Here is a 24,078-nt window from a genome sequence, read left to right on the forward strand (position 1 = left end):
TTAATGAGATACTTTTAGCCTATTAAAACAATATGTAGGGCTTCCCTGGTGGCGCAGTGGTTGAGAATCCGCCTGCCAATGCAGGGGACACAGGTTTGAGCCCTGGTCCGGGAAGATCCCACACGCCACGGAGCAACTAAGCCCGTGTGCCACAACTACTGAGCGTGCGCTCTAGAGCCCGTGAGCCACAACTACTGAGCCTGTGGTCTAGAGCCCGCAAGCCACAAGTACTGAGCACGCGTGCCACAACTACTGACCCTGCGAGCCTAGAGCCTGTGCTCCACAAGAGAAGCCAGCGCAATGAGAAGCCCGCGCACCGCAATGAAGAGTAGCCCCTGCTCGCCGCAACTAGAGAAAGCCCGCGCACAGCAACGAAGACCCGATGCAGCCAGAAAAATAAAAATAAATAAATTTATAAGAAAAAAACCTTAAAAACAGATAAATAAAAAACAACACATAGTCTAAAATATGGAAACCTTACCACTCAACAACAAAAAGAGAAAGCATCCGATTCAAAAACGGGCAAAGGACATGAATGGATATTTCTCCAAAAATGACCTAGAAATTGCTGACAGACACATGGAGAGACACTTGAGGTCACTAGCCGTCGGGGGCGCGCACACCAAAACCACAGCCTCTCACACCCACCCAGAGGCGGAGCGGGGGCCCTCCTGCGCCGTGGGTGGGGACGGAAGTGACGCGGCTGCTGTCAAGGTCTGGCACCCGGTGAACCCCTGGAGGACTGAGCTCCCAGCCTTGCCCCGAACCTGACCTCCAAACTCCAGCTGCTGCTGCAGGACATGGGGGGGCGGGGCGTGTAGTCCGAGAAAGGAGGTGACGGGAGAAGGGTAGGCCGTGACAAACCATCAGCAACAGCAGCCCAACAACTCCAGAGGTTTATTTCCTTAAATTGATGTTACACAACTTAACGCAAGGGGTGGGGGTGGGGGTGGGGGCGGGTGACACAAACGTCTTGTAAGGTAGACCAAGGGTGGAGAGCTGTGCTGTGGAGGACAGGCTGGGTGGGCGGCGCTCACCCCGCAGCCCGGAGGTCACCCGCGGACAGAGCCCAAGGGGCCCCTCCCACAGCGCCGGCCCCCCAGAGGCCCCGGTTTCAGCCAACCGTAAAGCAATAAATACGGACATTTTCTGCGCAGGAGGAGAAGCTCAAGCCACCGGTGAGGAGACAGAAACGAGTCCCAGGGCTGCTCTTCTTCTGGGTCCAAGCACAGAGGCAAGATTTCAAGTATCGCAAGAGAGAAACGCGTGGGGTCCTTGCCCGGGCCTGTGGTGAAACCTCAGCACCGGGGGTGCTGGGCTGGGGCGGCTCCCTCTGCATCCTTGAGGACACGTTCGAGAGGAGCTAGGCAGAGCCGGGCAGACCAGAAAAGGGACCCCCCCGAGCCTGGAAGGTGGCCTCCCCGCCGACCCCCCACGGCAGCCAGGACCTGGTGAGGGGACAGAGGGCTTGACATCAAAACCTCCTGTGAGAGCTAGACAGGTAGGTTTACGCACAAAAGCAGTCCTCAGCTGCCCGCGGTCTTCAGGCAGGGAGCAAGGGCAGGGGTAGGGCCGCCCTACAGGCGGGAGGGCGGACGGCCACGCGCAGACCACACGCGCCCAGCGCCACCGGCCCCCGGGGTCTCAGCATCGCTGCCGAGGCTGCCCCGATCCTGCCCCCGTCCTTTAGGAACAAAACGTCAACTCATACGAGTTTTCTTCTTTTAAAAAAAAAGAAAAATGAAAAAGAGCTGCAGAAGATAAGACACATCTTAGGAGTTAAGTGTGAAAGACGGCAACAGCGTCTGTGCTGGGTTTTGGAAGCTCGGTGCTTCGTACTGTCCGTCCCTAAAAGAACATTTAAATAAGACGGCGGCTTCGCCTCGAGAGCAACCCGGGCGCAGGCACAGCACACGCGCTCGCGGAGCTGTCTGCACACGGACGTGTGATTACGGGTGTGCACACGTGCCTGGTGGTGCAACAGCCGGGTCCAGTCCGCCTGCATAAAGTGCTGGGTGATCACAAAGCTGGGTGGTGGTCTCGGGGGAGGGAGGGGTGGGAGCCAGGAGGACACACCTTTTGCTGGGTGGATCCGCTGGGCAGGCCTGGCGGCTTTGGCTTGAGTGGGCATCACGGTCTCAGGGCCTCTGCTTGTCCTCAGCGAGACAGCCCTGGGGTCTGGGCGGGGCGGGGGCTGCCCACGCATCCCCACCTGCCATCGAGGCAGCCGGGAGAGCAGTTCAGATCGCCGGCTGGGCGGGGAGTTCTGCCCGTCAGCCAGGCCAGGGGACTGGCCTACGTCGAGGTTCTGTGCGGGGCCTCCAGCGCCCTGAAGTCCACGGCCGCGGAGCCCAGGAGACAGAGACGCAGCCTGAGGCCTGGCTCCGGACGCTGGGTGGGGAGCCACGGTCCTTTCCCCAGCACCAGCGAGTGGTGTCACGGCCGTGGGCTTGTCCCTTCGAGTCCGGCCAGCTGCTCCCCACCCCATGGATCGGCAGTGAAGGTCCAGGCCCCTTGGGCACCGTGGGCCGGGCCTCCAGGAGGTCAGGCACAGATGCCGGTCAGCAGGGCCGAGAGTCTCCGCTCGATGCACAGCTTGCCTGGAGCGAGGGAGGGAGGGGGGGCGGGCACCACGGTGAGCGGGCAGCGGCTGCCCCCTCCCGCCCCCGCTCCCAGGGGCCCAGCGGACACTGACACTTGGCGATGTTCTCCACGTCTGCCTGGTCCGAGAGGATCTGCTGCAGTCCCTCCATGAGCAGCAGGGCCTTGTGGTAGCGCTGGACACAGTCCTCCCGGCGGTGGAACATCTCGTCCAGGGCGGCCGACTGCACCTGCCGGGTGAGGGCGGAGGCTGGGCCCAGCTGCCTTCCACAGAGACGGGGGACCCAGGGCTGACGGCCGCACGAGCCACGGGGCAGCACGCTGTGGGCGCCGCCGGGTCACGCGCAGGCAGCCGGGGTTACAGGGCAGGCGACCGGCCACCCGCACCGGGCAGAGCACTCCCTCGGTCCCGGTCATGTCAGTGATGGTCACCCCTGGGGGAGGGGAGCTCGGGGACGAGGAGGCCGACTGTTCCCGAACGTCTCTTCGGGCTGTGTTTTTACTGCACGAGTGAATTTTCTCGAAAACAGGCACTGCCTCAGAAGCAGCGCTTTTTGGGCACAAGGACCCCAAAGCGACAGACGCAGAGCACTGGGCAGGGCCCCTCCCAGCCCCTCCTGCCTTCACGCCACAGCTCCCAGCTGGGCTGCCTGCGTTGGTTCCCTCTAGAGAAGAAGGAACCAACTCACCTGCTAAGAGCCTTGAAAACCAGGTTCCCCATTTTCCAGGTAAGGAACCTGAGTTTCAGGGAGGGACACGTCTGGGCCGTGGAGCCTCACAGCGAGGCGGAAGCCCAGGTGAGCTCCCGGCTCCCCACCAGGGCTGGAGGGGCCCGGGTGACATTTGCTGGCTGAGGGGACAGCGTAGTGGAACTTCCCACCCCGGGAGTGATGCCCCAGAAATCCGGCGGAGCTGTGGCCGTCAACCCACCCCTGCCGGCCCCTCAGCCCGCTCTCCCCGCCCGGCCCCACGTGGCCCCGCCCGGCGTACCGTCTGCACCGCGTGGCTAAAGATGAGCTTCTCGGCGGCGACGCTCTGGATGCGGTCTAGGAGCCGCTGCTTGTCTAGGAAGAAGCGCTGCAGCCGCAGGCTCAGGCCTTGGCAGGACACCACACTCGTCTTGTACAGCTCGTTCAGCTTCCGCACCACTGTGGGAGGCGCCCCGGCAGCTCAGGCCGGCCCCCAGCAAGGGAACCCACGCGACCAGCGGGCAAAAGCCCCTCACTCCGTCCCCGGGGCGCTGTCCGACCCCACCTCCTAGGTGCTCTGCTCAGCAACTCACGCTGCACCTTCCCGCCCCAGGCCCATGGGGGCCCTGCCGCAGGGCCTTTGCACCTGCCCCCCACCCCCACTATCCCTCCCCGGGCTGGGCCTGCACCAGGGAACCTCCTCAGGAAGGCCTCCCTCGTCACCTCTTCCTCGCTGACCTTCTCCCAGAGATAGCTATCCCTCCCGCCCCGACTCCCTCAGGGTCTCATGCCCCGAACGCTGCTGCTGCTGCCGCCGCCGCCACCGGCCAAGGCTGCCCTCACCCTGCTTCACGGTGGACGACAGGCAGAGCTTGCCGGCCCGGATCTGGTCGATGGCGGTCTGCAGGCCCGAGGAGAGGAGCTCGGCCGCCTTCAGGTAGAGCACCAGCTGCTCCGCGAAGCTGGAGGGCGGCAAGGACGCGTCAGGGGCGGAGGCCGCACCCCCGCTGCCTCCCCGCGGGGCCCCGCTGGGCACACGCACCTCCACTCGCGGCTCAGCAGGCTGATCTGGTCGGCCACCACGCTCTCCTGCAGCTGGTACTCAGGCCCCCCGGCCGCCTCGCTGGCACTGCCCTTCAGGGCCGCGATCTCCAGGACGTGCTGGACAAAGTCGAGCGTGAAGCGCAGGCTGTGCAGGATCTCCGTGTGCTCTTGCTGGGGAGACGGGGCCACTGAGGGACGCTCCTCGGCACCGCCACCAGCCCTGCCCGGACGCCACGCTGGGCCAGGCGCCTGCCCCCGCCCGGCCCTCACCTCCATGAGGGTCTCCTCGGGCAGGTCGGGGGCCTCGAAGGTCACAGCCCCCTCCAGGTTGGCGGCAACGGGGTCGGCAAAGCTGCGGCAGTGGCCGGGGGCGGGTACCTCGAGGGGGGCCTCGCCGTAGGCCCCGGGCGCCAGGTGACGGGCGGAGGAGGAGCCTGCCGAGCCGAGGGGGCTGGAGGGGCCCCCTGTGGGGAGAGGGCCGGCCGCCCTCCCCATCAGGCCTCCGCCACTCTGACACAGAGCCGGTCCCCACCCGCTCCACTCCTGCCCCTCTGCGAGCAGGCGCCCCAGCGGAGGCCTCACCCCTCCCGGGCCCCCGCCCACTGCAGGGGCACCCCGGAGTCCAGGGCCGGGGCTTCAGGGGCCTGGCTGTGGGAGCCGTGCCCCCGAGCCTCCAAGGAGGACCCTCCCAGGGCCTCGCGTGAGAGTAGCGCCTGGCTCAGCTCCTGACTCTACAGCGAGGGCCCCTCCCGCTTCCCGACGGACGGTGTGGGCCGCTGATCCGCCGCAGCCGCGAGGCCAGCAACGGTCCTCACCTGAGAACACGGTGGCACGGGGGCCCTGGGGCGGCGTGGTCCCGCCGGGGGGCGAGCCCACCGTGAACACCACGGGGGAAGGGCTGCCGGCGCCCCCCGCACGGGCTCCCGGGTGCAGGTTCCCTCCGAAGCCAGCAGACGGCCCTGAGAGGGCAAGAGGAGGGGCTCAGGGTCTTCCCGCCGCGGGCGCCCCCACTCCCCAGAATGCTCTCTGGCGGACCCCACGCACCGGTCTCCATGGGCTTTTCCTGCAGGCTGTCCACGCTGCCTGAGTCAGGGGCCTGCGTCCCAAAGGCAGCCTTAAGGAGCAGATCCGTGAGGCGGCCGGCGCTGAGGGACCTGCAGGGTGAAGGGTGGTGAATACGTGCCCTGCGCCACCCAGGGGATCCAGAGACCCAGGCACCAGGCCACCCGCTGCCCAGGGCCGGCCCCCCGGCCCCCCCAGGCAGGGTCTGGGGGCCCCGCAGCCTGGTCAGCATGCCCAGCCCGTCCCGACTGTGCTGGCCACCCGGTCCTCCCACCCACCCCGGGCAGTTACTGTCACCCATTGAACAGACGCACAAACTGAGGCTCAGAAGGGGTTGAAGAGGGAGTGAGGTGCCCGCAGACAGCAGGCAGGGCTGGGCCTCTCCTCCCGCAGGCCACGTCGGGGGAGTCCCCACCCACTCACCTGCCAAAGGAGCCCTTGGCGTCCTCGGTGGGCCGCAGGCCGGGGCCCAGCTGCTGCCCCTGGAAGGGCCCCGCCTCGGAGAGGTCGGGCAGCGTCCGGTTCCGAGGCGGCGTCATCACCACGCCCTGCCGGGCCAGGAGAGTCAGCAAGTTCTGGGAGCTGGGGGTCTTGGTGAAGTCGAACGCGGGCACGGCCTAGGAGGGGCAGGTTAAGTGCTGAGAACGACCCGCCATGGTGACATTAACATCTCAACGGGGTCAGCAGCGCTGGTCTGAGCCTGCAGGGCCCCATGCCGCAAAACCCCAAACTTCCACGACCCAGGTCTTCACAGGAAAGGTGTGAAGGCTGACTCCACCCTGTGCTGGAGGACAGTGACACACGCAGACGCACGCGTCCAACACAGGCCATGCACGTGTGCACCTATGCCCGCACAGAGACACCACGAGGTAGCTGCAGGTTCTGGCCCCATTTCACAGACAGGAAGACTGAGGCAAGCGATGAGCTAAGTAATGTGCCCATGGTGGCAGCCTGGGTTCTCTGGGGCTCTGGATGCTGGGCCAGGGTCGGGACGCTTCCGGTCAAGGGCCAGAGAGCAGGTGTTTTGGCTTTGGGAGCCAGTCTTCGTCACGGGGACGTGGCCACCCCACACGTGAACGGGGAGACACGGATCCAGCCACCAGCCAGTGCAAGAGGTCTCAGCACAGAGGGCAGGCACTGCTATGCTGGAGCACACCAGCCCTGCCTCTGGCTTCCGGGGCCCCTCAGGTCCTGTGGGAATCCCGCCAGACACAAAGCCCGGCGGCCTGAGCACATACAGAGCCACTCCCACCCACCCCCCTGGAGGCCCGCGGCCCTGTTACCTTGGTCGGGGAGCCCAGAATAGGGGGCAGGGGGTTCCGCTGCAGGAAGTCGGGCAGCTTGGGCGAGCCGCGCAGGGGCCGGCAGGACTGCAGCCCATGGGAGGGCTGCGGGGGACTGGCTTGCGGGTGGCCGAACGCCACGCCCAGCGGGTCCGTGGGGGGCTTGGGCAGCTTGGGACGCACCACACGCAGGTCGGACAGGTTCGGGGCACTGTGCAGGCGGCAGCCCAGCCCGGCGCTGTGGGGAGAGTGCTCAGGTGCGGAGGAGCCTAGGGCGGGACAGGACGGGCCCAATCACAGCTGTCCCGAGGACTGCCTGGACCTGCCCACACGACCAACCAGGACAGTGTACAGAGACCCCCACGCCTGCTCAGGATTCCCTACGCTCCACTGCGCACCTGAGGAAACAGGCACAGAGGAGCTGAGACACCTGCGTGAGGTCACACAGCATGGCGGGGTCGGGGTGGGATCTGAGCCCCACAGTGGGCCTCCATAAGCTGAAGGCTTAAGCTTGTTTAAATAGTCTCACAGAGTTTCCTGCCTTCTTTTAACGCGTAAGAAATGACGGTTGTGAACCAGGAAAACGGCCACTATCCCAAGGAGCGACAGACCAGCCCAGGGAGGTCAGCCCAGCTCCTCCGCCCCTCCCCAGCTCCACCTGCACACCCACTGGGCCGGAGCTGCACCTACCTGGACGAGGGGACCTGCCACCCCGCATCTCGGCTGCTTGGGGGGAGGGCACCCCGCTCCAGCCTGGCCGCTCGGGGATGGTTCCGACTTGGGGGCAAGAGGGGTTGCCAAGGTCAATGTGGGACAGAGAGTGAGTCCCTCCCCCGCCCCCCGCGTGGAGACTCCCAGTCCCAGCTCCGAAGCTGGGTCCACCAGTGGCGTGCAGGCTTACCCTGGGGAGACGGCGTGTAGGGCCGGCCCCCACCCAGGGAGAACTTCCTGGACAGGGCAGCTCCGTGCTCGGCGTGAGACGGGGGTGACAGGCTGGCCCGTGCAAAGCCCAGCGGGCTGGTGCTGCCTGACCTGCGGATGGCAGAGGACCTGCGGACGCAAGCAGGCACAGGGTGTGAGGGCCCCAGCCACGCCCGGCCAGGGCCACCAGCATGCCACGTGTCTGTCCCCCTCTGTTCAAGTAACGGGCCTCACCAGCAGCCACAACCCGGTGGGAGCCGCCAGTCCCTGCCAGGGCAGCCCCCAACCCACAGGGGTTTCTGTGAATTACAAAAAAAGGTGCCCTCTCCTCTTCCGAAACTTACAAAAATCGAAGTCAGTTTTGTGGACACAAGACACTTCACTGACATCTACCAGAAAGCCATCACGGTACAGCTTGAGTGCCAGCATGTCCACAGGGCGGTGGCGCTGACGGTCGCGCAGCGTGCAGCCTGCACAGCCATGCGTGTGAGATGGCCCCGCACCATCCAAGTGGGCTGCGTGGGGCCCTCACTACAGTCCTCTAGGATGTGCCTGGCCACGGGGGCCCGTGCACTCACCGCGCCGCTTGGTACTGGGTGGGCGACTGAAGGCTCTGCTCAATGCGCTGGTAGTTATGCACCTGAGTGGGGACTGGGATGGGGGCCGAGGCCCCGCACCTGCTGCTGGAGGATGCCCCGGCCCGGCTGTGTGGGGAGAGAGGTTGGGGTCACCACGGCTGGGGCGCTGGGCTGAACCCCAGGCCCTAACATCCCGGGGCAGAGGCCACTCCGGGCCACCTGCTTCCTTGTTTCTGCACACGGCCAGCACTGCTTCCCTGGTACCCCATGCCCCCCACTCTCTGCACCCAGGTGGCTTCTGGCTGGGACCAGCCAGTAGCGAGGTTGGGCCAGCTCCTGCTGGCACTGGGAGTCACTGCCCGCTTCGCCCCACAAGCTCGGGAGGGGCGGAGGGAGCGACGACACTGGTCTCTGGTGGTTCCGGTAACCACCCCTGGGCCCCAAGCCCACCCTGCATCCCTTCCACCACAATCCCTTCCTTCTGCCGGACCACCCACAGGGCCCTGGCACCCTGCCGGGGCTGAATGAAGGCAGGGCCTCTGGACACAACCGCTTCCTGCAGGATACGACTGGGGCTGGGGCGCTGTGATGCTGCCTGTGCCCCGGGCCCCGCTTACCCTGAGGGGCTGAGGGAGCTGCTGCAGGGCGGGGAAGGAGACGGGGTCCGGCCGCGGCTCTCCAGGCCAGCAGAGGCCGCCAGCGAGCTCCTGGCGGGGACAGGGCGGACGGCAGGGCCTCACATTCAGGCCAAACCAGCGCAGACCCTGGCCCCTCCTTGGGACTCCGTCCTGCACTGGGCACAGCAGACTCGGCACTTCCCAAACTGTCTGGCCCAGGCAGGTCAGGGGACAGCCTGAGAGCAGGCGTCGCCCTCCCCGCAGAGCCGGCGGGTCTCGGGCTGGGGGCTTACCCGCTGCACATCAGGCTGTCCGGTGGCGGCTTGGCACCGACCGCCTCGGCCACCAGGTCACCTGTGGATGGGACACGGGTGAGGCTGGGCCCAGGCACCTCTTCCTGGGCGGGCCCAGGCCACGGCGAGCCCAGCACTCTCCCGTCCCCGCTCCTGTCGCTCGCGCTGACACCCCCCTTTGCCTGTCTGGACCTCACAGCACTCGGAGACGCTGGTACCCTCCCCACACACCAGCCTTCAGCGAACCCCAGGCTGGGTGTCCACACCTCCCAATCTGGGCCTCACTCCTCCTCCAGGACCGCTGGGTCCCCACCTTCCCGCTGCCCTCCTTGAGCTGCCGGTGGCTGGGTACAGGGCCTCTCCTCCCCTGCGAAGCCAAGCCGACAGGCTCAGGGTGGCCCGTCGGACACCTGGGCCCGCTCCCACGCGGCCCCGGCCCGGGAGTCTCAGGGCAGCCAAGGCCGTGAGGGAAGTACCAGCAGCCGGGGTCGCGAGGGGAACTGAGGGCCCGAGAACAGGGCTCTGCAGGGTGGGCGGGGGCAGCAGCTCCCCCCTCGGAGCAGGCGCCCCAGACGCTCCGCGGCAGGCAGGACTCAGCTCTGACTCTCTGGCCAGGCTGATCTGGAGTAGAAACTTCCAGAAGCCCCTTCTTAGGGGTTCCGTCTGGCATGTCTGCAGCGATCTCCCTGCCCACCCCTGCCTGGTGGCCCCCTGACCTGGAAACTGGGCCGGGACCATGACGAAGTCATCAGTGTCACAGGACGAGTCCTTGCTGCTGCCGCCCGAGTCCCGGGAGCCCTGCAGGAAGCCGGCGGCCTCGGCCGGGGAGGTCAGGGTCTTCTGGAGCTGCTGCTGCATCTCCCCCAGGGACTGGGGGTCAGAGGGGAGGCCGCTGAGACCCGGCCCCAGGGCCTGGGTGAAGGGGACCATGGGGACGAGGCAGAGGCTCTGCACGTTCTCCTCCCCCAGGCCGCTGCTTCTCCGGTGACCTCCCCACAGGAGCAGTCACCTCACGGAGCCCCCTGCTGCCCAGCATGAGGAACCGCTTGGCCCCCAAAGGCTCCAGAGGCCCCATGTCAAGCGACTCCCCCCCTGCCCCCCGTGGCCCTGCACAGCGCTCGGGAGGTGGGGCGTCTGGAAGGTCCACCTTCGGGCGTGAGCGAGCCTGGCCCTGGCCCCCGCCTGGCAAGACGGACGGACAGACAGACGGCCCAAGGGAGGTTCAAGCCCCAGTGCCCCCGCCCCCGAGCACAACCTCGGCAGACCTCACCCCAGCCCTGTGCTGGGGACGTGGGCTGCGGGGCGGGTGGGCTCCCAGGACACGGGGCCCCCACCCGTGGCCACCCGCGCGCCCGTGCACATGCAGGCGCGGAGCTGACACGGTGCTGAAGAGACCGACGGGACACAGGGACCCTGAAACAGGCCTCCACCCGCTTCTAACTCCGCCACATTCACAAGCAGAACGTTTCTAAGTCTGGTGTGATGAGACCAGACGACACAGCAGAAGGCGCGAGCTGGGGCGGGGCGGGAGCCCGACGAGGTTCCTGCGGACGCCCGCACGCCCCGAAGCCGAGGCGACAGGAGCCCGCCGCCCGCCGCCCTGCGCGTGACTCACCGGTGGGGAGGCCAGGTGTGAGGTGGAGCTGCTGCTGGAGCTGCTGCCGGACCCCGAGCTTGGGTACGAGGGCACGGGCACGGGCGGGGCTGGCAGAGGGCGCGGATCAGCACCCGTCAGCATGGGATGCTCCGCTCCCACCCTGCCCATGTCAACCCCACGCCGAGCACAGCTGCCGGCTCGGGACCCGCCCCGCCCCAGAGGAACCCAGGGACCGGGAGGGGACCTGTGCGAGGGCCTGCCCTCACCTCTCCAATCCCACTGCACCAAGTCAGCTGAGCTCGAGCCCACCCCCTGGCCTCTGGGGCCCCTGGGGACCACAGGCTGGAGGAGGGCTGAGGAGCTGGTAGCCCCCAACCTCCCGGGGTGGGGCTGGCAGCCCACAGGGAGAAGGGGGGGGCACGGGAGTGCCGAGACCCTCAGGGGACTCACACTTCTTCACAGCGGCACTGGAGTCAAGGAAGGGGTGATGGAAAAACTCATCTGCAGGAGAGGGATGGGCCCGGGCTCAGGAGGGGTGAGGCCAGGCCCCACCGTCCCCGGGGCCCTGTCCCCGCTGCCGCACTCCAGCAACGGAGGGAGGCAGAGTCCCAGCTGGTGCCCCCAGCGCGGCCCAGGCCCGGATCCAGCCACCCTGCCCACGGTTTTCCCAGCAGTGCTGCCCATTGCAAAACTGGGGATTTATCTCCGCTGCTGGGAAAGGAGCTGCGGGCCCCGGGAAAAGCCACTCACTGCCGCCACAGGGCCCCTGGGAGTGGGGTGTGCAGGACGTGGGGGGCAGGGGCGCAAGCCCGAGGGCCCTGACCCCCCAGGCCTGTCGGGCGAGGTGGCGGGCCAGCCAGGGGGTGCTCACCGAAGTCCATGCGGTCTCTGTGGTTGCGCTGAAGCAGAGACAGGAGCAGCTGTCTCAGCGGGGCCGAGGTCTCCCGGGGGATGCTGGGGGCACAGGGCACGACGTTGACAGGGCAGCCTGCCCAGGGGCGGGGGGGCGGGGTGTCTGTGTCTGGCGGGAGGGGCACTCACGGGGGGACCAGCGTCTTGTTCTTCTCATAGAAGAGGCGGAGGTCCTGGGGGCTGCTGGCCTGGAAGTGAGGGCCAGGGGGCCAGGCGTGAGTATCCCTGCTGCTCTCAGCCACTAGCCGCTCAGAGCCTCTGTCTCCCGAGAGGCCCCTGGTCCAGCACGGCCAGCCTGTCTGTCCAAACACTGAGCGCCCTCGCATGCTTCCAAGGAAGGGGGCCCCCTCCCCCCCCGCCAGGCTGTGGAACCACGGGGACCACACAGGGGGGCCAGGGGGGCCCAGAGCAAGGATGCTGGCTGGGCCCCCTTCCCACCTGGTGCGGGTGCATCCTGGGTATCTGGTGTGACCGGTCATGTGCTTCTTAAAATTAAAATGTGGTCCGTGCACCCCACCCCAGCAAAGGGCCCCAGAACAAGCTCGCCCCCCAAGTGGGCCCCGCCCACACGCCTGTTCACGTGTCACGCGCTCAGCACTGCTGTGTGCCAGGCACTGTTCAAGGCTCGGGGGGTACAGCCGAGAGCAAGACAGCCCCTGCCTTCCCAAGGCCAACATGCCAGCGGGGGACGGCCCTCCGCTAGTCGCTTGCTCACGTGCAGGAAACGGCAGGCAGGGAGGTACGGGGAGCGGGGATGGGGGCAGCCTAGGTCACCGGGCAGGCAGAGGGCGCTTTGGGGCAAGCTGGCGACAGCGGAGAGCTGCCGGGTCAGCCCACGAGGCCAGCACGGGACGCAAGGGCCTGCGACACGGGCTCGGGGCCCTGGACCCTTTGGGGTCCAGCACACGGCACGCCACTGCCTTCCAAATGCAGGGTGTACCCCAGAGCTTGGGGTCCTCGTACCAATCTGGTGGGTCACGCCAGCCCTGGAATGGGCAGGAGGGAGGCCACGAAACTTGGTTCAGACACACATGTGGACACGCACAGGTACACCCCAGAGCCAGTGGAGGCTCCGGCCTCGGCCCTGAAGTGACTGCACGGGGGGAGCTGGGCAGCCACGGCATGCCGGCAAGGGGAGGCTGCAGGGCTGAGCGCGCCACACCCCCTGCCGGGGCCTCACCTGGAAGGGCGCCTTCCCTGTCAGGCACTGGTACACGATGGTGCCAATGCTCCACAGGTCCGCCTTCCCGTCGTAGTGCTGGGACATGATGACCTCGGGGGCCTGCGGGTACAGTGCGTCGGCGCGACGGCAAGGACGGACGCTGAGCGCGCGGCGCAGTCTGGCTCCAGCCAGGTGCCAGCCAATCATAACACACGCCAGCCGAACGCCACAGATGTGGCGGGAAATGGTACAGCCACGACGGCTGCCACCCAAAGTGAGGCCACAGGGTGGACACGGGAGGGAACCCCACCGCGGACCCCCCTTCCAACAGGCCACCTACCATGTACATGGGGGAGCCGCAGAGCGTGGCCGCCATCATGTTGCTCTGCAGGTACCGGGCAAAGCCGAAGTCGGCTGCAGGCAAGGAGAGGCGTGAGAGGGGTGGCCGCGGCCCCCAGGCCTCCGCCGGTCTCCCCGGGCCCCGGCCGCCACCTCACCGATCTTGACCCGGATGTTGCTGGGGGTGGCACGGCGCCCACCAGGGTTGGACAGCAGGAGGTTCTGGGGCTTCAGGTCCCGGTGGATGATGCCCTTACTGTGCAGTAGCCGCACGGCACCGGCGATCTGCTGCAGGAAGAGCCGGATGGTGTCCTCGCTCAGCGTCCGCATGGCTGAGGGGAGACGGGCTCCGTGGGGCGCAGCTCGCCCGGGCGCCCCGGGCCAGCGGCCTCCCGCCCCGCATGGCTCCCGCGCCCCTCCCTGCGGCCTCCAGGCCCGTCGGCCACGCCGTCTGACCCTGAGCTGCCCCGTGTCCGCTCCCAGCCTGCGAGCCCCGCGGTGCTGCCCAGCACACCCCGCCCCTTCTCAGCTGAGGGCCGCTTCTCAGCAGCTCCCTTTACCCGCTGCCCAGGGCATGCACCACGGCCAGCGGCTGTGCGATGAGCCCCAGGCCCGGCCTCAACGGTGGTCCCCCACCCGCGCCAGGACCCTGCGAAGGCCCGCCCCCTGAGGAGAGCCGGACCCCACTGGGGCCCAGGACAGGTCTGGCCCCCGCAGAGCAGCCGACCGGCGACCGGGACCCTGCCGGGCACCACATCCACAGCGGGCCGCACGGGGCCCCGCTCAAGAGTGACCTTGCAGACCACGTCTGCCCTGAGAAGCCATCCCTCGTGGCTCTGACGCAGCACGTGTCCCCAGCGGGGCTCCGCTCCCCCTTGCATCTTTCCCAGCAGGCGCCAGGGGGATGGGAGCCTCCGCCATCACCATCAGGCCCAGGAGAGCTCGTTCAGGCCAGGCCCCCTCTCAGAACGGGTCAGGTGAGCCTCGCGGGCAGCCCGTCCCGCCGCAGGTGTCCACTCACTGTGCAGGTAATCGGCCAGATCGCCGCCGTTACAGTACTGCAAGAGACCGCCACACGCCTCGGTCAGCGGCCAGGGCACCCCGCCCGCTGTGCCCGGGTCTCCCACCACCCCACCCCTGGGCGCTGCTCCCTGGGCACTCGGTGCCGTCTCCAGCCTGGGCAGGCGTCCCCCGCAATCCGTGCTTGAGGAGGTCAATGGGGGTGCTCGCCGGTGAGGCGGCCCGAAGCCCACGGACATGAAAACAACTTCTCACCGCAAGGTGACAAGGGGCCTGAGAGCCGAGAGGGCCCAGCCTCCCCGTCCTCACAGCTGGCCTCCAGGACTCACCTCCATGACCAGGTAGACGGAATTGGCCATTTCCTGCAGGACACAGAAGAGGCAGTGAGGGGTGGGCAGCGGCACGCCCCGCCCCCCAGTCTGGCAGCCGTCTGGGAAGACTGGCTTGGCCCCAGCGTGACCCAGGCACCCGGCACCTGCAGCTGCCCGCAACACACTGCCTGGGCTCAGGCAGGAGAGGCCACTGAGCGTGGACGCTGGCTGGCCGGGCAGCCCTGGGGCCTGTCATGCCAGGGCTTAGCCAGTTCGTTAGTGGCCAGGAGATGAGGAGGTCTGAGAGCCAAGTGGGCTTGAGTGACCAGAGAAGCAGCCAATCAGATCACTCCATCTGTCAAGTCTGGGGAAGGGGCTGAGGACCCAGGAGAGGTGTCAGGGGTGGAGCAAGGACCCCGCCTCCCGGGGGCAGCCCTCAGCAGCCCAGGTCTCCATCAGGGTCAGGGTCAGCCCTGGCCCGGAGGTTCTGACAGGGCTCCGCTTGCTCTTCTATGAGTGCTGAGTCCTGGCCACGTAGAAGCACTTAGTGGGGGACCCAGGCCCCCAAGAAGGGACACAGCGAGGGTGTGAGGGCCTGACTCTCAGGCCGCGGAAACTGCTCCTGGCTCTGGAACCAAAGATGCCGGCAGCATTATAGGTTGGCGCCGCCAGCCCACTGCCGGCCAGCTTCCGGCTCAGCCCTTGGCCACCCATGGCCTCGGGCTGCCACCAGCATCCACAGCTCGGTCCACGACAGCAAGACTGCGGAGCCCGTTGCTCAGGCCAGCGCACAGACGCCTTCCCGCACTCACGGCCCTGGCGTCCGTCTAGGAGGGGCCCCTGAGATCCCCAGGTCACAGATGAGGAAACTGAGCCCAGTGAAGCCAAGTCAGCCAGGCAGGCGGGGTCCTGACCGCTCTGCTCTCCTGCAGACAGTCCCCTCCCCTCCTTCCCAGGAGGGGTCTTCCCTAACGGAGGGGCCCTGCCAGCCAGGAGCAAGTCCCCAAGCCCCTTCAGCACCAGTACACTGCTGGGCCCTGCGGACCGGGAACAGCCCCTCCCCGCCGCCCAGAACGCACCGAGTCCCCATTCCCCACCCGCTGCTCACGGGCAGCTCCAGCTTCTAACCCCCAGGGGCAAGGGGGCAAGTGCGTGCGCTGGCCCCGGAGCTCTCAAGGCATGCGGGGAGCCCCGAGGGAAGCCTGGGTGGAGGAGGGAGGTGGCTGCAGGAGGGTCATTTCTCAGCGGCCTTTGGGGGAGGGCACCCGAGGCCCAGACAGACTTGATCCCCAGCAGCGGGCCACCACCCCGACCTGGCAGGACAGAGGACCCCTGATCAGTCACCCTACCCCCAGGAGGTTGGGCCTGGGCTCAGACCCACACCAGTAGAACACAAAGCCACTGGGTGACACCCCAGGTGTAAATATCAGCCCCCTGAAACAAGAGAAGACCCCTACGGGACTGCCCTGGTGGCGCAGTGGTTGAGAATCCACCTGCCAATGCAGGGGACACGGGTTCAAGCCCTGGTCCGGGAAGATCCCACATGCCACAGAGCAACTGAGCCCGTGAGCCACAACTACTGAGCCCACGCGCCACAGCTACCTCCGAAGCCTGCACGCCTAGAGCCCGTGCTCCGCAACAAGAGAAGCCACCACAGTGAGAAGCCCGCGTGCGGCAATGAAGACCCAACACAGCCAAAAAAAGTAAATAAAAAAGATACATTTATATCCAAAACAAAAGAGAAGCCCCCATGCCTCCAGAGCTCCCCCAACAGAGGGGCTGTGCGTCCGGGACAGGGACGCCCCGGGGAGCAGGGCTGAGAGGTGGACACTGACAGCTCCGGGGGCTGGCTGGGCCGCGTGCCCCACCCTGCTTCCCCAGGCCCTCACTCAGCGGCGTGTCCGCAGGGATGCAGAAGCCTTCCCAAGTGCCCAGCCGGGCTCCTCTGGGAGGGGGCGGGCTCCGCCCACCAAAGCAGGCCCTCCCTCCCACCCCCGCCCCCCCCCACCCAGGAGAGAGGTGGGAGCTGCCTCAGCCCAGCACGCAGGCCCCGCCCTCCCAGGCCAGCTGTGGGGAGAGATAATGCAGGGAGAAAGTCCCCGGTCACGCCGCACCCACGACTGCGACCAACCCCGGCGGGGTTGGCAATGGGGACAGAGGGGTACCAGGAGGAGGGAGATCCCAACAGAGGGAGGCTCTGAGAGCCGGGTGCAGAGCCGGAGGCTCCCGGGCCGAGGGGCCAGAGATGAGGACCCAGAACTAACCCAGGAGATAGAACAGCCACTCCCCGTGACACCCAGGCCACCTGTTCCCTCACCTGCCGTCACCCTGACCACGGCCACCTCTGGGGACATGCTTAACAGGCTCCCGAATTCACCCGCCAGGGAGCAGCCTTGTCTTGAGTGGCCCAGAGGTGCCACACCGCTAGAGGGGCAGCGCAGGGCGGGGCCCAGGCACCCCCAGCTCTCGGCTGTCCTCCCGACAGGACCCCTGCTCCCCAGGAAAGCCTCCGATGACCGACCGAGCCAGGACGGGCAGGGCCGGATGACAAGGACAGGAGACAGGTGCAGCCTCCACGCCCCCGAGGGTCCCCGGGCAGCCACCCAGGGCTGGCAGAACCGTGGCTGGGTGGGACAAGGGGCCTGCCAGCTGGGAGGTGAGTCCTGCGCAGCCTGGACCCCACGACCTCCTGCCCCAGAAAGGAGGTGCCTGTGCATCAGTGACAGCACACTGCCCTTTGTGCCCAGGAACCCACGGGACCCCCGCACAGGACCCCGAAACCCGCTCCAGCTGGGGGCGCTTCCAAACACCAGGCCAGACGCCCTCCTTCCCGCGGGGCCACCCCACGGGGCCCGCCGCCCACTGGCTCAGGGCTCCTAGCCCTCCCCGCTGCCTGACACCCTGGACCCCCGAGACCTCCCTGAAGCCTTCCTGGTGCCCTCGGCGAGCTCTCAGTGAGCAAAGACCAGGGGCTCTGGGGCCCCTCTTCTCCCCCGATCTCTGTCCCTTCACCCCGCGGGTCACCCAGCAGAGACCGAGCGTGTTGCCCGCAGGCCCTACTGTGCACAGAGCCCAGAGGTTCAGGGCCTGAGGGGGAGAGCACAGCAGGGCTAGGCCGGGGGAGTCGTGCCCACCTCCCCTCACCACGTGGGATTCGGGGTTCCCCACTGCCCTGGCTTCGGAAGGCCCCTTCCCCGCCCGCAGCATCAGCTTGTGAGGCGCCAACCCCATGGGCCGGCACGAGCCTCGGCCACGCCTGCAGCGCCCCCAGTGTGGCGGTCTCCGGGACGGCTGCGTGCCTGGGCCCCCCTGAGGAAGCCGGCTCTCCAGGCTCCCCGGGGCGGCCGTCAGCACGGCCTCGGTGGCACTGCTGGGCTGCCCCTGGCAGCCTGCTGCCCACCCGAGACCTGGAGAGGTCACGCCTCGGCCCTCCTCCGCCTGAGCTAAATTTGGTCTCCACGAGCTCCCCCAGGCTGGGGGACCAAGCGGACTGCAGACAGCAGGCCGCCTCCTTTGGGGTCGGTCCAGACTCGGCCTGGACACTCGAAAGGACCAGGACTGCTTCCTGGGGCTGTGGCGGCCGCCGTGCCAGAGGGCTCCCCTCCTGGGGGAGGCGGATGAGGGAGCTTCTGGCCGCGCTCTTGGCCCCAGGAGTCCATCATGTTCTTAACGCAAAACCACCAACATGGCCGAGGCGCCGGCCCACCGGGCCTCCAGCCTGCAGGGAGCACAGCGGGGCCACCCCCATCCCACCAGTCCCCCCGGCGCAACCTGAGGAGCGGGCAGGTCCCATTGACGTCCCAGCCGACTTAAGGGGAGGAAACGGGCACAGACAGGCCCTGTGATTCTGCCTGGCATCCGGGCACCAGAGTCCTGGCCGCTCCACCGTGCGTGCGGCCCCCAAGGACGGGGGCCGTGAACGCTGACCTGCACACCTCGAGAGGACAGGCGAGGCCCTGAAGGCGGGATGAAGCGGCACCCTCTCCGTCTCTCAGTGGCGCGCCCACAGGCCCTGGGGACCGGGCCGGCCCGGGTGTCGGGGTCAGGTGTCCCAAGCAGCCTGGCACGGGCGCCCGGGCACGCAGGAGGCCGCCCTGCCTCCACAGGGTGCTAAGGTGCTTTGCTTAAGAGGATCCCAGCTCCCAGGCTGGCCGAGCCTGCTCTGTCTGGTGATCCTGGGCTGGGCCTGGTGGGCTGGTGGGCAGGTGGGCGGGCGGGCACTGGCCTAGTTAACCCCTTGGAGTGGGCCGTCCTGGCTCCAGAAGGAGGCAAAAGCCACAGCCAGGGCCGGAGCACAGCCACCCGCCCATGGGAGCCGCGGCACTCCCCGCCCCCAGGCTGGGCTCTCCTGGACAGCGCCCAGACGGGAAGGGATGCCCAGCCCCACCCTGAGGAGGAAGCCCACCCTTCCTCAGGGAGCCTCCTTCAGCTTCCATTGTGTGCCTGTGGCTCCTGGGGGCCGGGGAGCCGGGGGGAGGCCAGCTGCCCTCCCCAGCCCCCTTTTTCCCACACTCCGGGCCTGCCCCTGACTCGGGAGAAGCAGGGGACACTTCCAGAATGGAAAACACAGAATCGACGTGTCCCTGCCCGGACCCACCAAGCCCGCCTGGGTCACGAAAAAGCAAGGCCAAAGGGTGGCACTGTCCTGAATGACCCCACAGCAAGGCAGACCTCTCCCCTTGACTGAGGTGTCCACCCACCCAAAGTCACTAAGGGTGGCTCTGTCAGCCAGGCCGGGAAGTGAGTCACCCAGCTGTGGGAACCAGCTGGACGGCGTGCTGCTCTCAGGAAGGCCCCCGTCCCAGGGCGCACGCTGGGCAGGGATGTCCCCTGACCCCTGTGATGGCCACTCTCCCCAGAAAGAGCACACCCAACCACAGCCCAGCAGGCGAGGGCAAGACCCAGAGCCAGCCGTCTGCCCCTCAAGGAAAGGAAAGGCCAGGGGCTCCCGCTGCCTGCCCACATGTCTGTGGGCCACAGAGCAGAGCACCACCCCAGAGGCCTCCCCCACGCATGCACAGCAGCCTGACAACGGTCACTGTTCCGTATGGCCACAAAACAAAACCACCTCAACAGACAAGAAGCAACCTGAGGAGGAATATTTGCAACCTATCATGGAAGGGCTTTCCTTAATATATAAAGAGTTCCCACCAACCAATATTTATATAGCACTTACTAACAAGTACAGATCTAAACACTTAACATACATAGACTCAAGCTGTCATCACAACCACCGTACGACATAGATGTACTGTTATCATCTCCCATTTTCTGGGTAACACTGAGGCACCAGGAGGCTGAGTAACCTGCCCAAGGTCACACAGGTAAGTAAATGGGTGAGTTGGGCTCAGAAAGGCAGGAGGGCGCAGGGCCCATGCTGTTAACCACAGTGCCGTCCAACCTCGGTAATCACAAGACCCACAGGAGCACATCCCTGGGTAGGAGGCATTCCTGGTGTTCACGTGCACACAGAGCGATGCTGAGCCTCCCCCCAAAGTGAACAACAGAACCATAAGAGATGTCATTTTCCACCTCTCAGGCAGGCCAAGATGGAAGTCTGATAACCGACCTCCTGGCAAGGATGTGGGGAGACAGGCGCTCCTGCCAGCAGCACTGCTGTGCGCACGGTCCATCCTCTATGGACCACGATCTGGCAACTGTTCCAAACTAAAATACACATCCTCTTATTTCTAGGAATCCACCCTGTGGACACACAGTCATGGCAAAGGTGAACCCAGGAGAGTTGCCGCCACACTGCTGACATGTCAGAATCCCAGAATAACCCCATGTCCCACCAGTGGGGGACAGGTGAGGTCAACTGTGGAATATAGGGCCACGGAACACCACACAGCTGCAAGTAACACCACAGTCACAGTCGTAGCGACGCCAGCACACACAGTGCTTACTAGGCCCAGTTTCAACCAAACAACTCCAGACTCTCTGTTTTACAGAGAAAGACATGGACGCACAGACGGATTAAGACACTTGTTCCAGGACACACAGCTCGTTTAAGTGGCAGAGCCAGGACTGGAACTAGGTCACCTCGCTTCAGAGTCTGGACTCTGAACCTTGCAGAAAGAATGGGGGATAATTTTCTTGGGAGGAGAGGGGTGTCACTTCTCACATATGGACTGAGTTAATGTGGAGTGACACAGACCTTCTCAAAGACACACACTTAAGTGAAAAATGCCACAGCAGAACTGTAGATGGTGTGGCAGCAAAGAGGTACGTGAGGATGTGTCACTGTCCCCAGAGAGACCTTCTGGGGGAGATGGGGCTCATTGGGCCAGGGATGGTAGGGTCACCTTTTTCCACGTCCCTTTTGTACTGTTTCTTCATTTTTTTTTTTTAAGCCAAATCATTAACTGTTTTTAAAAGCCATGATTTCCTGGGTCCCATGTGTGTCTCAGACAAGTGTGTAAGGACTTGGGGAGCCACCCCACACCCCAAAGGCTGAGAGCACAGGGCCCCCCGCGGGGGGGGCCTGCAAGGGAGAGGCTGGCTGGCCTTAAGCACTTCCTCTGCACAAGGGAAGCCACAGCACTGCAAGCCCTGGAGGAAGTGGCACTGCCCACAACCAGGTGTGTGGCCCAGCCAGGATGGGAAGGAGGGCGCGCAGAGGCGGGGGCAGGGGACAGGGAAGGGTGGGAGAGGAGGAGGGGGAAGGGGGCCGCCCTCTTGGCCCCAGAACACAGCTTCCAGGCACTTCCTGTCGCTGTCACATTGGACCTGGGCCCTCCCCAAGTCACCTCATGTCATGCCACAGCCCCCAAGGCCGCAGCCCCGCTCTGAAGCGGGAGGGAGAGGACAGGGAAGGAGGGAGGAGGCCACCAAAACACAGACAGCCAGGCTGGGAACTTCCCCTCAGCCAGGGGCTGGTCCCGTGGCCTCAGTAAACAGGTTTCAAAACCATTAGTCAGCACTTTGGCCCTCAGATCTGCTGCCTCAGGTTCCTGGTCCCCAAACTGGGTCTCCAGGGTCCCAGACCTGGGCCGAGGCCGGGCCCCCCCCACCGCCAGGCCTGGGGGCCCGGGGTCACTGGGGGAAACAGGCCGCGGTCTTCTGGGCCAGCTAGGCCTGAGATGGCCTCATCAGCCGGGCACCCGCCTCCCTCCTGCCCGGGTGGCTGGCCCCAGCTGCCGGCAAGAAGGAATCTCCCTTAGCCCCGCCCCTCCCCCAGTCTGACACAGGGAGACAGTGGCCAATGCCAGGCCGCTGGGGTAATGTCAACAAACAATCCGCTGGCCCAGACAGGTGGTCCAGGCCGGCAGGGCTGCCCTGAGCCTGCGCTGGGGACAGGACTCACCGTCGCGGCCGCTGGGCCAGACACCCCCGAGGGCCACGCTGTAGCCAGACCTCCCTCGGTGGAGCTGTGCTGGCGCCCCTGGCACTCAGGTGGCGGGGGAAGGTGGGAGCTCTCCCAACACGCCCAGAAGAAACCCAGGCCCAAGAACTGGGCTGAGGGTGGGGTCTCCAAGGTCCCAGCAGGCCTCCGACGCCCATCCACACATGGGGGTGCCCAGCTCCTTCCCCCAGTACGAGACGCTAGCCTGGAAGAGTCCACTCCTGGCCAGGGTCTCCAGCACTTGGCTGGACTGGGACTTAAGTCAGCGGGGCCTGAGGCTGTACTGGGGCCGGTGGGGGCGGGGGCGGAGGGGAGCACAGCCCGTCCCCACCAAGACGGCGCCGGCAGCCTTACCTGGAAGTCATACAACGCCACGATGTTTTCATGTTTCAATTCCTAGGACAGAAAGCCAGGTTTCCTGTGAGCGGAGCGCCCTCGCCCATCACCCGCTCCCCCTGCTGCTGAGGCCAGCTCACCTTGAGGATCTTGATCTCCTTCCCCAGGAGAGTCTGCGACTTGGCCAGGTTCTTCTTGTTAATGCACTTGACAGCGACCTCCAGGTCGTGTTTCTGAAAACCAAGCGCGGGTGTCCCTCAGGGGCGGGGAACCCGGGAACGCCTTGAAGGCCTTGCCCAGGCCAAGCGCCCAGCAGGTCCCTGGAGATGAGGGGGTCAGGAGTGCATGTGAGGGGGACGTGGGGTCCCGGGGCTGTGGGGTGAGACGAGGGGCGCCCGGCTGTGTTCATGTGGGGTTCCCGGCAGGATGAGGGGGCCTCTGGGGTGTGGAGGTGGGGATGGGGGTGGCCGGCGGTGGGGATGACGGGGGGGGTCCCTGGAGCGGGGGATGGGGAGAGGGACCCCGGGGCGGGGGGGCCGCCCTCGCCGGCGCTCTGTCCGGGCCGGCCGGCCCCTCACCTCGCGGTGGCGCCCCTTGAAGACCACGGCGAAGGCGCCATGCCCAATCAGGTCCTTGCGCGAGAACTCGAACTTGCCCACGGTCTCCAGGCCGCCGCGGCCGGACTCCATGGCGCGGGCCGGGCCAGGCAGGCCGGGGCTCAGGCGACGGCACGGGCCGGGGGCGGTGGGCAGGGGGCGCGCCCCATCGGGTAGCCCGGGCTAAGGACGCGATCCGACTCCAACCCACTCTTGACCTGGGCTCCGACCCTAGCTCAGGATCCAGCTCGGGCTCCGGCCCGGAGACAAAAGAGCCGCGGCCGCCGGGCCCGGGAGCCTGAGACGCCGGCGCAAGCGCACAGAGTGCCGGGCGGGGCGGAGCCTGGGGGCTAGCCTGGCTGGGGCGGGGCGGGGCCTGCCGGGCGGCCGCGCTCAGTGGGTGGTGGCGCTGGCGGTGGGGCGGGGCCTGTTGGGGCGGGACCAGATGGTTGGGGCGGGGTCAGTAGCAGGCCCGCCTCCTTGGGAATGACAGGGGAGCTGCAAGCCTGGGCATGAGCCAACGGTCGGCCTCCAACCAGTTCTGCTGCAGCCTTACACTACATCCCTTGTCTGCGCATCTGGGGGGCGCACATGTGCCATAGCCGCCATTAATACCTGGGACGTGGCCTGTGTACCCCAGGGCTGGAGATTGGATAGAATAAGTTCCTAGAAAGGGAACGACTGCGTTGCAGGTTATGCATTTAAAATTGCGCTCGATAGTTACAAACTGTCCCCCAAACTGCACCAAACCTAAGAAATAGCCCACAAGTCCTAAGGTTAGGTAAATCCTGGTGCATCCTTTCTATGGAATAATACACAGCAGATTCTTAGAGGCAGAGATGCTCAGATAAAAAGTGCTCCAAGGGACTTCCCTGGTGGTGCAGTGGTTGAGAATCCGCCTGCCAATGCAGGGAACACGGATTCAAACCCTGGTCCCGGAAGATCCCATATGCGTCAGAGCAACTAAGCCCATGCACCACAAGTACTGAGCCTGCACTCTAGAGCCCACGAGCCACAACTACTGAAGCCCACGCGCCTAGAGCCCATACTCCGCAACAAGAGAAGCCACCACAATGAGAAACCTGCGCACCGCAACGAAGAGTAGCCCCCACTCGCCGCAACTAGAGAAAGGCCGCGCACAGCAACGAAGATCCAGTGCAGCCAAAAATAAATAAATTAATTAATTAATTAAAAAATAAAGAAAGTCACTGGAGAGAGATGTGTGTATACCATACCTACATGTGTATATAGTTTTATGTATGTATATACAGATATAGGGTCCCTAATACTATACTATGTATGCATATATAGTACATTGGGTAACTATAACAGCTAACCCATTGCTTACCATGTACCAGGCAGTAGTCTTTCC

General features: G+C 65.9%; 1 protein-coding gene across 3 annotated transcripts; it reads right to left on the minus strand.

Annotated features, from left to right (window-relative positions):
- Positions 1 to 936: 936 nt before the first annotated feature.
- On the minus strand, positions 937 to 22,976 carry ULK1 (unc-51 like autophagy activating kinase 1). 3 transcript variants are annotated; one of them, XM_082667588.1, is made up of 28 exons: positions 22,689 to 22,976; positions 22,251 to 22,343; positions 22,129 to 22,170; positions 14,448 to 14,480; positions 14,120 to 14,156; positions 13,257 to 13,430; positions 13,100 to 13,173; positions 12,778 to 12,879; positions 11,727 to 11,785; positions 11,557 to 11,639; positions 11,136 to 11,186; positions 10,704 to 10,792; positions 9,805 to 9,958; positions 9,089 to 9,149; positions 8,796 to 8,885; positions 8,179 to 8,304; positions 7,581 to 7,729; positions 7,370 to 7,456; positions 6,680 to 6,948; positions 5,820 to 6,013; positions 5,379 to 5,488; positions 5,150 to 5,293; positions 4,605 to 4,798; positions 4,333 to 4,505; positions 4,134 to 4,252; positions 3,592 to 3,749; positions 2,696 to 2,831; positions 937 to 2,600 (listed from the first exon to the last, which is right to left on the minus strand). In XM_082667588.1, exons 1-28 carry the CDS (start codon positions 22,797 to 22,799, stop codon positions 2,545 to 2,547), a joined length of 3,168 nt encoding a protein of 1,055 aa, XP_082523714.1. In that variant the 5' UTR covers positions 22,800 to 22,976; the 3' UTR covers positions 937 to 2,544. The 3 variants fall into 3 exon arrangements, with proteins under 3 accessions (XP_082523714.1, XP_082523716.1, XP_082523715.1); XM_082667590.1 differs by lacking the exon at positions 8,796 to 8,885; XM_082667589.1 differs by lacking the exon at positions 7,370 to 7,456.
- Between the last annotated feature and the right edge of the window lie 1,102 nt (positions 22,977 to 24,078).

This window comes from Grampus griseus (assembly GCF_964374135.1).
Source record: "Grampus griseus genome assembly, chromosome: 12".
In the NCBI taxonomy this organism is placed as follows: Eukaryota; Metazoa; Chordata; class Mammalia; order Artiodactyla; family Delphinidae; genus Grampus; species Grampus griseus.